Here is a 13408-nt window from a genome sequence, read left to right as displayed (position 1 = left end):
TAGGCAAAAATGTTGCTAAAAAATTAATCAGCAAAAGAAAGCTGCGCATCCAAAACCAAAACTCAATTCTGTTATATCATATGAAATAACTACATCCACGAAAGACCACATCCAAACTCAGACGTCCCCAGAGTAAAATGAGCAGTGAGGTGCTGATGTTGAAATCATGACATGGCACAGTAACGTACAGAGGACTGAAGACAGAGCAAATATACTGTATATACAGTGTTATGTACAGTGTAAATACTATTAAGGGGTCACGTCTGACATTCAAAATCAAATCATTTATTTTCTGTCCAAATATTAAAGATAAAACAGAAATGTTCCACTACAGCTCGACAAAGACATCAACAGCTCAGGCAATAAATTAGACAAAACATATCCATCTCCTTCACAAAAAGAAGTTTTAAAGTGACACATAGATGAATGTTTAAGATATAAAGTAGGTATAGTGCTCGTCTGTGTGTTTGTGTTTGCATGTACAGGGTAAGTTGACAGAATAGTATCAGCTGTGGACCTTTACAGACAGAATAAACAGAAAATATCTTATCCACAGCCTTAGGGGTTTAGATATCTGCTTTTATATAGCTCACTAAAAAAACAACAAAACAATTGACTGGTTTTTAACAAGGCTTGGAGAATTTAAGAGATTCTAGACGAAAGGCAAATCCTTATTGACATATTTCATAATGCTGGAGAGACGTAAAAAAAAAAAATACACTTCTTCATGTGTATTCCACAGTGGTCACCACAAAAAGTAAACTTCATCACCATTGAGTGACTGTGGAAAAGAAGAATCCAGCACTGATTTCCGCTCAGTACTTCTCATAAAAAAAAAAAAAGGCACCAGCGGGTCCGCATGTTGCAGTTACATCTCCCAACCAGCAGGGTTCTCTAGCACTGGGACTCAGCATAGCCTTCATCCATAGGAGGCATCTTTTTTATGCTGTAGTACTCATCCTCATCCTCTGAGTCCTGGGCAGACAGACAAGACAGTCAGATGAAAATACACACACACACACACACACACACACACATATATATAGACCCAGACACAGAACAACTACATTGGAAAAATCAATATTTTATAAACCCTCAAGTCCTGTTGTCAGACATAGAGGGCATGTAAAATTAAAATTGTGAAACAGATCTGGCAGACATGTCTCATTAAGTTATTTATGGGTTGGAAGACAGTGTAGCATAATGAAATGTTCTGTACTGTACCATCAGATATAGGTCACAGCACGAGACCCTCTTTTCTTTGGCCCCCGGTGGATTGATGCCATACTCCTCTCTGATAAATGCAGAATGGACAGCAAAGATAGTGAGTAATCACAATAATCATATTTACAATCACCATGAAAAAGCCTGCCTGTTATATTTTGACACATTTTGCATTTACAAACTCCAAACACTGGTCCAAATGAGGAAAACGTCATTTCAGCCACAAGGCTCTTTGTTGGATTTTTACTGATTTACAACTTCTACTCTGTTTAAAGAGCACACTGATTTAAACTGATTCCCATCCGGATTTGAAGTTTTCACACACACATCTGTTTCCTGCCGTATGGAGACACTGGAGCACAGTTTACAGTAAACATCTCATTGTGGTTTCAGGAAGTAAAGAGAACAATGCAGGAGAAAATACATAAGTGATGCTGCAGATCTTACCTCAAAGTTGTTTTTTTTAAATAATAAAAGCCAACTATAATTTCTGAAGTGCCTGAAGTGAACTTGAGTTGCTGCTGCTACATCCTTGTTTACATAATCCCGTCACTGTAATTCATTCATCTGTTAAACATGTATTAGAGCTGCAATGGCTTGTTTAACATTTATATTTCTGGATTATATCAACAAAAAGAGAAAATATCAGCTCTTGCAGCCACATTCAAACCACAAGGAGTAACAGTGCTACACTATAAAACCAGCCTGCAGATCAGCTAATTGTAGACCCTGTGCAGGACTCTGTTCTGATTCATAGCACCTTTCTATGACAAGCAGAGGCTACTAAAATCAAACCTTTGACTCAAACTTAAATTCCTGTTTAACCTTCATCAAATTAGCAAGCCAGAAGCACATCTATAACCATCAAAGCCTACAACGACTAGCATTACCCCCAGGAGACCTCCTTCAGTGATTGGTTGAATCAATCCACTCACCCCTCGGTGACCTCAATGGGTGATCTGTAGGCTTTCGATTGGCTGTGCTGTTTCTTGGGACAGAGCATCCGTCCAATCAGAATGAGGGTGATGATAGCGGAGGGGAGGAGGATGAAAGCGAGAAGGACCGCAACATCAGAGAAGCGAATGCTGGGCGCTGAGGAGGAGGATGTGAGGTCATTAGAAACATGTTAACAAGCTGTTTATGACCAAACACATACACATGACGTCATATGTTCCTCACTTACTATATTATTTATTACACAAACATACAGTATATTGCAAAGACACACAATGCGCAGCACATATACTGTATACAGCAGTTCCACAAGTATCACTCTGCTCTCCTTAGCAATAAATAATCACTTCTTATCAACTTAGTGGTGGAACTTTGACAACCGTTAAACAAAACTCTCTCAAAGTCTGTCTTAAAACAATCATTATGTTTCCCTATGTACATTACAACAGTCAGTGTTTGCAGCAATCATTCCTCCTGTTCATACTGAGCTGCAAATAGATCCTGTCCAAAACAAATTTCAGTAGACATGGGGGACAAAACTCACAGTCCTCATTCTGTGTATCTTCACAAGTAATTTTTGCACAGACATTGCTTTTAGAAAGCATGTCTTTGCAGCCAGTGTTGTATTAAGATACAGTAAACTTGAACTCCTATCTCCTATCCATATTACATTAGTTTAACACATTTTAGTACAACTACTAGAAATTTATGTTAAAAACATTTATGTCAGTGTGTAAAATTAGGTAACTGAGATCTGATGAGTTACCCTCCTCTACATCCCTACCTCTAACCATCTATATTCTGCTGACAGCAGAGGCAGGCTAAAACATGAATCAATACGGTAAACATCATGACAGGCTTACACAAACTCTAAACAGATGTTTGGATTATTCTCCTATCTAAAAAATCTGTGGCTGGCAGCAGAATTTAAAAGTCCTCGTTTCAGCCTCCCTCTGACTCTGCATTTCCACAGTATACAGTTTATTATGAGACAAGCCAAATCCAGACGCCTGGGATCAAATCAGGACAAGCGCTGATGTTTTAGAAGATGAACATACTTTTCAGCTCAAAAGAGTCTGGATTTGAAAACTGTTATGCTACATGTGTTAAAGTGTGCACATATTGAGGTGGTGGGAAGTCAAATGATTGTGCACACAGTGAAATACTCTCTGCTCGGTTTACGTGTGTATGTCTTACCCTTTGGTGTGACAGTGAGTACGGTGTGTGAAGTCGGGGACCCGTGGACATCGGGAGGGTTTCTGACTGAGCATGTGTAGGTCCCGTTATCATTCAGCGTGGCGTTGATCAGAGAGATGGAGGCTTCCCCACGTGCAGGGATTCCCTTCCACCGGATACGACCAGCGAACTGACCCTCAAGACTAGGGAACGCCCGTGAGGAGAAGTGGAAAAACTGGAAAGAGAAGAGAGAGAGTAAAAAAAATATTTGTTTAAAATAAATGGGTGTGGTCAAATGGAGTATGCCCGGAGCAAGGGCGTAAAGTTATATTAAATTAGGTCTATTAGTGCTGGGAGAAAACACAAACAGAAAAGAAATCCTCTCTTGTTTAGAAAACATATAATAAGACTAATCACTCCTAAATCTAAATTTTAATTTTTTTTTGCTTAAGGGAAAGTGTCTTGAGCAACAGGTGGTGGGACAGATGGTATTGGGACTTTTTCTGTTGGCAATATTGTCAATAGCAGAGTGAAGAGAGCTGTGTGCTCATCTAAGAAATATGAACACAAATCTGATCGAGGGATAATTCATATGTGTGCATGAATGATGCAGAAAGAGAACTTTTTAACTACAGATGTCACAAAAACTGAATTTACATTTTAGTCTAACATAAGTGTGTTTTCAACAACAATCTACATCCCTTCATTACTCCCACGACAAGCTGACCCAGACCTCTCCAAAACATGACATCCAGAGTGTGTGTGTGTGCAGTTGGAGGCGGGTGGAAAATACTACAGTATATGTAAACTAAGACTGTAGAGTTTGTGTTTTGGTAGGTTTACTGAGGCTCTAATTAGTAACCAGATACTCAAAGGTAAACAAATTGAAGGTAAAAACATATGGAACATGACAAGTGATTAGTGATGAAGGTGAAGATGAGATGGAGAGGTTGAGTGTAAATATATTTGTTGTCATCTGTTCTCAATAGAGAACCAATAGGTCTTTGATTCTGTCTGTGTGCTGCATTGTCCTATGTTGTTATGTATTGTATGTATGATCTTTTGTTTACTTTCTATACATTAGATTTTAACTTAGTGAAAGCTGAAAGAAAGGTCATGTGGCAAAGGAAGAGAAAGACAAGCAGAAAAGTTCACGTACAACAGTATATTGTATTTGTTTATATACTGGTATGAACGAATGCAAAATCTGGGCTGCAGAGCTCAACACAAAAACAGTAAGTACTTGTGCAGCAGAATGAAAAGGTGGAATTTTCTCTTAATTTGTGATTTGAGAAATGTCGAGTCAAGAGCAGTCAAGTCAAGTAAGGTTTTGAACTACATCAACTTGAAGGAGTAACTTTGGTTAAAATCGGTTTAACAATGAGTAAAAGACCAAAAAAGAAAAGTTTACATTAAGTTTACAGAATATAATTAGTATGTAATTAAGTACTATGAGCAGACATTACTCTTTTCAACTGCTTCTTGTCTTGAGCTGGTTGAGTCAGATGAAGAGCATGAAAACTTAAAGCTTTCAGAATATTTGCAGGATAAGATCAGATCCTCATGTCCATCATCTGTACTGTCAAAATAGAGCAGAGGGAAGCTATCGATTTCTTCTCAAAACACTATGGATGCTTTTGCATCCTGCCAATTCATGCAGCTGCCTCATGTTTGACCCAAAGTGTTCTAAAAAGGCACAAAGCCTCCCTAGTTAGTAGAGGACATCAGCTTTGAGTATAATAATGCCCTTCTCACTCCAGGACCTTTATTAGAACAAGTGGAGGGTCGTGAATGTTTGTCCTGATTCACAACCATAGGCAGCACATGGAAAGCCACAGGATGTCACACTGTGACTACTCTCTTCACATTCTTGCCATCACAATCAACAGATTTGCAAATTCAATGTTCCAGAAATCAGGGACAAACTATTTCAGCCAATAAAGATCAAATCTACACTATTAATGGACTCAGAGGATGTGCCACATGTTTCTTTATCTGAAGATTGTAACTATATAGAGAGCAATGTAACAAACATGAGCAGATAAAGCTTTGAGATCATTTAAACCGTTTAATCTAGAGGCGCTTTGCACTTTCTGCTTTAAAACAAAATTAAATGGCACTCATATCTTTTTACCAATGCCACACCCAGTGGTACATCCCCTTTATCATGTAAAGGCTAAGTATGTATGTAATTTAATGTACAGCATATTGAAATATGAAGAAAAGTAAGCACTGTCTTTCTTACTTAAAATGTGTAAAATCTGTTTTCATAATCAAAGCTATACAGTATGCACAGGATCTATGTGTAAAAATGTGATATGGAAAAACTGAAATATGTGTCAGAACAGTCCCAAGACAATATTTTATACCTAATGATGCCGCCTAAATCAAGATCACGCACAAATGTATGTCTAGTGCTATGAGGCATCATTATACTACCTAGAAATTTACCGACTAGGTACAGTGTCAACAAGGATAACTGTTTGTCATCCCAATAAACTGAGGCAAAAAAAAATCCCATGCAAACACAGAGTCACCTGAACAATCACTGACACAGCTTTATGGTTTTACAGCCATGTGTCTATAAGCTGCATTTTTTTAGTGAGCCTGATTGCAGGCATGGCAGAGATAAACCTAGTCATTTCCCTGCACTGTTATTCATCCTCGGCTGATCATTTGAGGACTTGGCAGAGCTCAGCCTACAAGAGAGCAGCTTGAATTCAGGGACTGCATAGTCTGCTTGGTCTGAAAACAAACATTAGACCCAACGGTGCTTTTAAACTCAGGAGATACAGCAGCACTGCCAAGGATTGTTTTCAACTGGGGCCACCTGTGCTCCAAATCTATTCGACAATTTTGACAATAGCTTCCACTGACTGGCTTATTAAAGACCAACTTAACAATAGTGTCTAAAGTTTTAGATCATAATAATAGATTTATTTTGAGCATTATTCAGCACAATTCAATTGCCAAATCCTCCAATTACCACCAGCTTGCACTGATATTTGATTGAACATTCAGCCTCTCTTCTCCAATCTACAAAATGAATTCTCATCAGGAATGAGGTTATTATGCAAGCCAGTGAAGCACTGCAGCAATTCAGATTGACACTAAAGCTTTGGCTGCAAAACTATATTTCTGATAGAGCTTTTCGCATGCTTATTCATGGTCTTTCCCAGTGTGATATACGACTAGGGACACACAGACCGATAAACCAGCCAAAACTGCTAATGAAATTGGATGGAAAGTAAATGAAGGCATAGAAATAGAAATTAGAAACTTCCAGACTTGGTTCAATCTACAAACCATATCAGGAGACTGGCACACATTATTTATCTGTGATAAAGAGAACAAACTAGTTGGGCTGGGTTGAAGGGAGTATGGGCACTGGCATTTCCTTGGGTAGCAGATGGCACACCTTTTTACTAATACCTTTTCAGCTTTGTGAAATAAAACCATGCTATCTGCTGACTGAGATGACTGAGACACACATGCATACACAAGCTAACACCCTCTCGATATAACATTCCTCCCCCTGTGCACTTTGAGACCAGATTACTACATCTAAATGACTAAACCAACAGCACTCCATATCAGCCGAGCCGCAAAACATTAGGCTCCACTTAACTCTGAGTGCTCCTATAGGAAATTATGGCATATAGAGTTGCAACTACCACACTATGGATTCCAGTGGTCCAAATGCAATTATATAGAACCACATTTGATGGCTATCTTCAAGTCCGAATGGAAGTGCTTAAATTATGTGGTAGATTTTAGTGGATTGGCCACTGAAACTGAACCCTGAGTGTGCAGGGTTAGAGGACTGAGTGCAGTTATGGGTTGGGATGGATACATTGGATCGCATTTAGAACAAGACCACGATACCACCAAAGAGGAAGCTTAAGGTAGCTGACCAGCCGGGGTTTCCTGGGAAAGCCTCTGAAAGACACAGAGGGTGGGCTGGAATGTGATTTTGTACAAGATGGATGCTGATAAAGTGCACAAGCACAAAGTATTTTGATCACAGCAAGTGTACATTCAGGATCAGAAATCAGCAGAAGTCAAGCTGGTGAAGAACGCAAATAAAGCAACCACATATTCAAACAAGTCATGTTTGTACAGTGTGAGCAATGGAAGTCACATACCTGCACACCGAATACAGTCTGTGTGAGGTTTCAAGTTTCTTATTTTATTTGTCTTTCCAACCATATCCATATAAAAATACACATACAGTAGAACGAAAATGTTTCTCAGGACCAGGGTGCAAAAATATACTAACATACCTAGAAACACATTTTGACATATATTTGCACCTTTTTTCTGAGAATTGAATGATGCCTTGAGTTCTGTACACATTAAATCATTTAAACTTGATTAGGACCAAGACTGACAACTGTTTTCATTATCAATTAATTCTCAGATCTGAAGGTGACATCTTCAAATTGCTTGTTTTGTCCGATCAACAGTCCAAATTCCAAAGATTCAGTTTACTATCATAGAGGGCTAAGAAAACAAGCAAATGCCAGCACACCTGTGAGGCTGAAGACTGTGAATTTTTGTTTGAAAAATTACTGAAACAAATAATTGATACATTTTCTGGCGATCGACTAATCAATTCGTCAGGTAATTGTTTCAGCTCTTTTTGATATATAAAGCAATCCAGTACAGCCAGAGAATAATTTGGGATTGTAACCCAATTAAAAGAGAAACCCCACAATCCCCATCTGTAAAAAGATAAAGTTAACCTTCCTATTGTGTTAGGGACAAATTTGACCTGTTTTCAAGTTTAGATGTGTGAAATATACTTTTAATTTTTTCTGATCAAAACAAGGCTTCATTACATCCTCTACAATGGCCTACCTAATAATATAAAACACATTTTGATCATTTTTCTTTTTTTTAAATGCCTATAAAAAAAGTTTTGTCTGTTGTGTTATGGGTCAAATTTGACCCGGTAGTAATTATGGGTTGTTTATGCACAGAAATACATAGTTATTAATTGTTGCCAAACCATCATGAATAACAAAAATTACAACAAAACAAAAATAATAGAAATGAAATCCTATAAAAATAGTCTTTAAAAATAATCTTTTTTTAGAAATAGATGGTTCCTTGAACAGTGAAAGAAAGTATAACTATCAGTTGCATTGCATTCATCCCTCCATCCATATCTACCTAATATAAACACTTGTATCAACATTCAGCTGGTGCACTGCAGAGTGTCTGATTCTTTGTTCTTTTAAAGTGTAGGTGAATAGATCAAATCCAAGAACAAGTCAATACATGTGTTTTGTAGAGAATTTTTTTCCCCAAAATTGTCTTGGAAAAAGTGAATTTCTCACGAATACGAGTACAAAGAGAGTATCTTTACATTCTGAATGGACTGCAATTGCAGCTTCATTATAAACATACAGTTTAAGTTGAACTGTTACTCACTGTCTGTGGTGGTCCTCCACTCTGGGGCCTGTAAGACCAGTCCACAGTCATCATACTGGTCGGCCTACTGGTGGAAGTGAAAGTGCAGGACAACGTGACGGTGTCCCCTTTGGATGCATGGAGCTCTGCTGGAGTATTCACTGTGATGGAGGAGACTAGGGAAGGGGCTGGAGGTGAAATGGTAGAGAGGAGTAAAAAAAATGTGAAGGTGGAGTGACACAGTGGACAGGAATGAAAGAAGAAATGGAGAAATGTGATATGAGCACATTTACATGTTTAGGTGTTCAGGTGAAATGAGGAGAGGGAGAGGAGTAAGTGAGTAAAATATCACTCACTTAATGTAAGCAAAACAATAAATAAAAAGCCTGATAGCATCTGTAAATGTGCCCACACTGTGGTGGCATGTGAGTGTCAGCACAGCAAATCTCCTCTTGGTAGACACTGAACTGAGTGACACTCTAATAGAAATTTCTCACCAGCCTCTCTTGTTGTATTTGACAGACTTGCTACACATCTGTCTGTCAGAGGTGTTCAACTACAGATAAAGCTATATCCCTGTGCCGCTCTCTTTTTTTCACTGCTTTCACTTCATTCAAGCTGCCAAAGGAGGCCAGCCAAAGAAGCGTCCACAATAAATGATAATTAAGCCCTGAATACTGACAGCTACTTTAGAGAGAGAGCTGCCATATCCAGAAAATATTTGCTCAAACTAACTCATTAATAAACTGTTTAATAACTGTTCGGTTCAGTAGATTTCCTTAGCAGCTGAAGAGAGATGTAGAGGCACAGCATGCCAGGACCACTGGTCTAACACAATGTTCACAAACAACAATAAATTCATGCTTCTTTCCCTCTAATTCATGATCACTGGGTTCAGTTGAGCATATGTCAGTGGCTCTGTGAGGCTTTGCTCAGGCACAGCAGTGCTGTGAGCTAAATGCTAAATGTAATATTTACCAGGTCCACCATCTTAGTTTAGCATGCAAGGATACTAACATTTGCTAATTTGCTAATTAGCACTTCATATAAAGTATAGCTGAGGCTGATGGGAATGTCGTTAGTTTTGCAGGTATTTGTCATTATTGAGCAAATTGTAATTTTGACCTGATGATGATGCTTGATGAAAAGTCATTGTGTCACCAAAGTCATTAGAATTTATCTTCTAGGGACCTTCAATATATAACTTCACAGTATCCCATCTAATAGTTGTCAAGTATGGCTGCAACTAATGATTATTTTATTATTAATTTTCTCATTTATTTTCTCAATTAATTGACCAATCATTTGGTCTATAAATCATTAGAAAAGATGCCCATCACAATATACTAGAGCACAAGGCCAAAACCACAAATTATTCAATTTACATACCAAGAAAAGCAGTAAATTGTCACATTTGAGAACCCAGAACCACTGAATGTTTGGTATTTTTGCTTGAAAAAGTACTTAAACAATGAATCTTTTATCAAAATAGTTGGTTATTGATTTTCTTTTGAGCAACTAAATGATTAATTGACTGATTGTTGCAGCTGTATTGTGAAGATATTTCACCCAAAACCAAGATGTCTACCCTGTGGTGACACTAGGTAAAACGTCAGGGAATCATCAATGTCAGTAGGCTCAATCCTCAAGGAACCATAAATGTCTGTAACAAATTTCACGACAATCCATCCAGTACAATAGATGTCAAGCTATTTCACTGAATAAGTGAAAACTTTCACCTGCTGGTGGTGCTGCAGTAAAGGACAGAGAATCATTTGAGTCATTAGAATTTATCTTGAGGGCCTTTGAATATCCGTAGCAAATTTTATGACAATCCATCTAACCAAAAATGTCAACCTCATGTTGGAGACCAAAGGAAAAATCAGGGAATCACCAAAGTCAGTAGGCTTCATCCTCAGGGGATCATGAATGTTTGTACCTAAGTTCATAGCAATTTAACAAATAGCAGTTGAGATATTTCAGTCTTGAACAAATTGGTGGACTGACCAACTCACATTGCCATGCCTTGAGCCACAATTCCAGTGCAGCTAAAAATAAAAGTGGCTTTAAAGGTCAACTTAGCATGAAAAACTGCTTTTTACTGCTTTTTTGGCATAGATGGAAAAAAAACCTTATCCATTTCAAAGCAAAGCCCTCAAACTGCCTTTTCTCCCAGGAGGAAGCGAGAGCAAAAAAAATCGCTGTGATCAACATATACAATCTCAGACTGACACCACTGGATCCCATCAGAGACCCCAACAGCCGTGATAAGGACTTAGTTTATCTTACACAAAAGAGTGTAAGAGATATCATGTGATCTGCCCGATTCATCTACAAAGACCCCAGGCTGAGCGCATCAGCAACATGAACAAAGATATCTTCATAAAAGTAGAAATCAAGCAGCCTGAGCTGCTCTTGAACTTGAAGACATGATAGATGCTGACTGTCTAGTAATTAGAGGCAGGGTAGGAAAATTGGCAGCTCTTCAGTGGTGATGTTGACACCTGATTTCATGAACAACAAGATGTCTGGACATTTAATTCAGTAGATAGAGGGGAAAAAAACTAAAAGTCAGGATGTTGACAACATCATATTGTAATAGTTTCCGAAAAGTCCTGATGTGACCCTGGCAGGAAAAACTACATTTGTATGTCAACATCCTGCCTGACAAAGGACAAAATCAAATTAAGACAAACTGTGATGACACGAATCTTCTCCTACACTCTCATGTGGCCTGTGTTTCTTTCTAAGTCAACAACACACAGTAGCTTCTATGTATCTCTCATTTCTATTCCCTCAATAAAAGGTCAGATGCTTTCAGAGAGAGGGAAACAACTGCCCGCAGTTCAGAGCCATGTTTGAAATGTTCTTGGCAAAAAGACAGTGCTCTTAACTCAGTGCATACCAGTTGTCAGAATCCCTCCAAGCCTGGTTTTTACACCAGCCTGTCATTATCACGGGCTGTTCCTGTATCCACAGAGGAAGCCACCTTAACTTCTAATTCCACTTAATCCCCACAACATAAATTACGTCTTTAATGAACCTGCATATTCTAGGACTTGAAGTGTGTCTGACGTAGATGGTGAATTCACTGTGACTGGAGCACTTTATCTGCATAGTTGTGCTATATTCTCATGGGAGGTCTATATTTGCTGTCCACTTAAAATGCACTAGTTTTTAGTCCTATGTGTTTCCCAAGCACATATCTTTCATTGAGCAGCTAAATGAAAAGACAGTAGTCCTATAATGACTTTTGATAGTGTGCAGGCCTACAGACATTTTTCCCAGTAGGCCTGCGGTGGCCATGAAAATGAAACGTGCTGTACTATTAGTGAGTTAACCTACTATTAGTGGGTTAATATTAAATAAATAAACTACAGCCTACCTACACAGGATTTCAACATGATTTTGGAGAAATAATAACAGGCAGCACGAGCCTACAGAAGCAACAATAAGCTACAGACGCTGACAAGTTTCTCGGAGTTGAGAGTGGTGTTGAATCAGCGAAATGACAGCAGAGCTCTGGCCTGTTTACTCACCGAAACAACCGATCAAATACAGCAGCAAAACCACGTTCAGAGCGGTAATCCTGTGGCGCAGTCGACGCATTTTAGATATGAAAACGGGTTCACTCGCGTGACGATACAAAAAAAGTCCCAATTACGTCAAAGCTTCGGTAAAATTCCGTCCATAGTCTATTTTGTCATGACTCAGACTCTCCGTTGCGCTGCACACTGTCCTACCTGACAAACAGGTGTATCAGGAAGTGCAGCTGGTGGATTGCTGGGAAAAAGCAGCATATACCTAAGAAGTGAAAACACCCTGTCGGGACTTGAAAGCTGTGATAAATCCTACCACCATATTTCAGAGTTAATAGGCTACGTAATGACTGACTGACAGCAGTTTCTTTATAGTGGAAAACTAAATGAACGGAGAGCATATCACTGTATTAACCTACCGTCACATTAACATTAATATCCCTCCATAAAAAGGTTATACTAGGATTCCATAAGACTAAAGTAGATTGGCCTTTGTCAGTGATCACAAATGAGTCGATTTGTAACTTTTACATTACAGCCAGCCATTTACTGGAGGGATATTATAATGTATCTTCAAGAGGCACAAATTAGTATTTATGTACAAGAACTGATTATGCTCATTTTAGCAGGCTCTTGAAATAACAATATTATGTTATAAGAGTAGTTCTTTTTAGAATAAAGTAAATCAGAATCAGGTTTATTGCCAAGTGGGTTTGTACGTACAAGGAATTTGCCTTGTTGTGGTGCATAACAGTCAAAAATATACACAAATTATGTAATCCTAAATAATATATTTAAAAAAAGAAGCAATTTAGGGTTTACAATAAAAAAAAAATATGTCAAATATATTCTAAGTGAGAAGAACTGCTGCAGGTTTAAATTTGAAATGAAATGTACAAAATGTTGACCAGGAGTAAACAGTATATGCAATGTTCAATTAATGATAATATAACAATAATAATAAGTTTGCACTAATGTAAAATACTAGCTTTTCCATATGGATGTATTAAAGTATTACTGAAAATAATGTTAATGTTAATGATCATTTAGTTAGTTCGTTAGTTACTAAGTATGTAAACAGTGTTTCTGCTGCAGCCAGA

General features: G+C 38.2%; 1 protein-coding gene across 1 annotated transcript; it reads right to left on the bottom strand.

Annotated features, from left to right (window-relative positions):
* Nucleotides 1–264: 264 nt before the first annotated feature.
* On the bottom strand, nucleotides 265–12557 carry LOC137185779 (myelin protein zero-like protein 3). The gene is made up of 6 exons (XM_067594141.1): nucleotides 12309–12557; nucleotides 8791–8957; nucleotides 3376–3589; nucleotides 2160–2316; nucleotides 1225–1294; nucleotides 265–975 (listed from the first exon to the last, which is right to left on the bottom strand). The coding sequence occupies exons 1-6, from the start codon at nucleotides 12376–12378 to the stop codon at nucleotides 895–897; spliced, it is 759 nt and encodes a 252-aa protein (XP_067450242.1). The 5' UTR covers nucleotides 12379–12557; the 3' UTR covers nucleotides 265–894.
* Between the last annotated feature and the right edge of the window lie 851 nt (nucleotides 12558–13408).

The sequence above is a fragment of the Thunnus thynnus genome, chromosome 7 (genome assembly GCF_963924715.1).
Source record: "Thunnus thynnus chromosome 7, fThuThy2.1, whole genome shotgun sequence".
Taxonomy (NCBI): Eukaryota; Metazoa; Chordata; class Actinopteri; order Scombriformes; family Scombridae; genus Thunnus; species Thunnus thynnus.
Note: the sequence above shows the minus strand (reverse complement) of the source record. Positions and strands in the feature narration are given on the sequence as shown.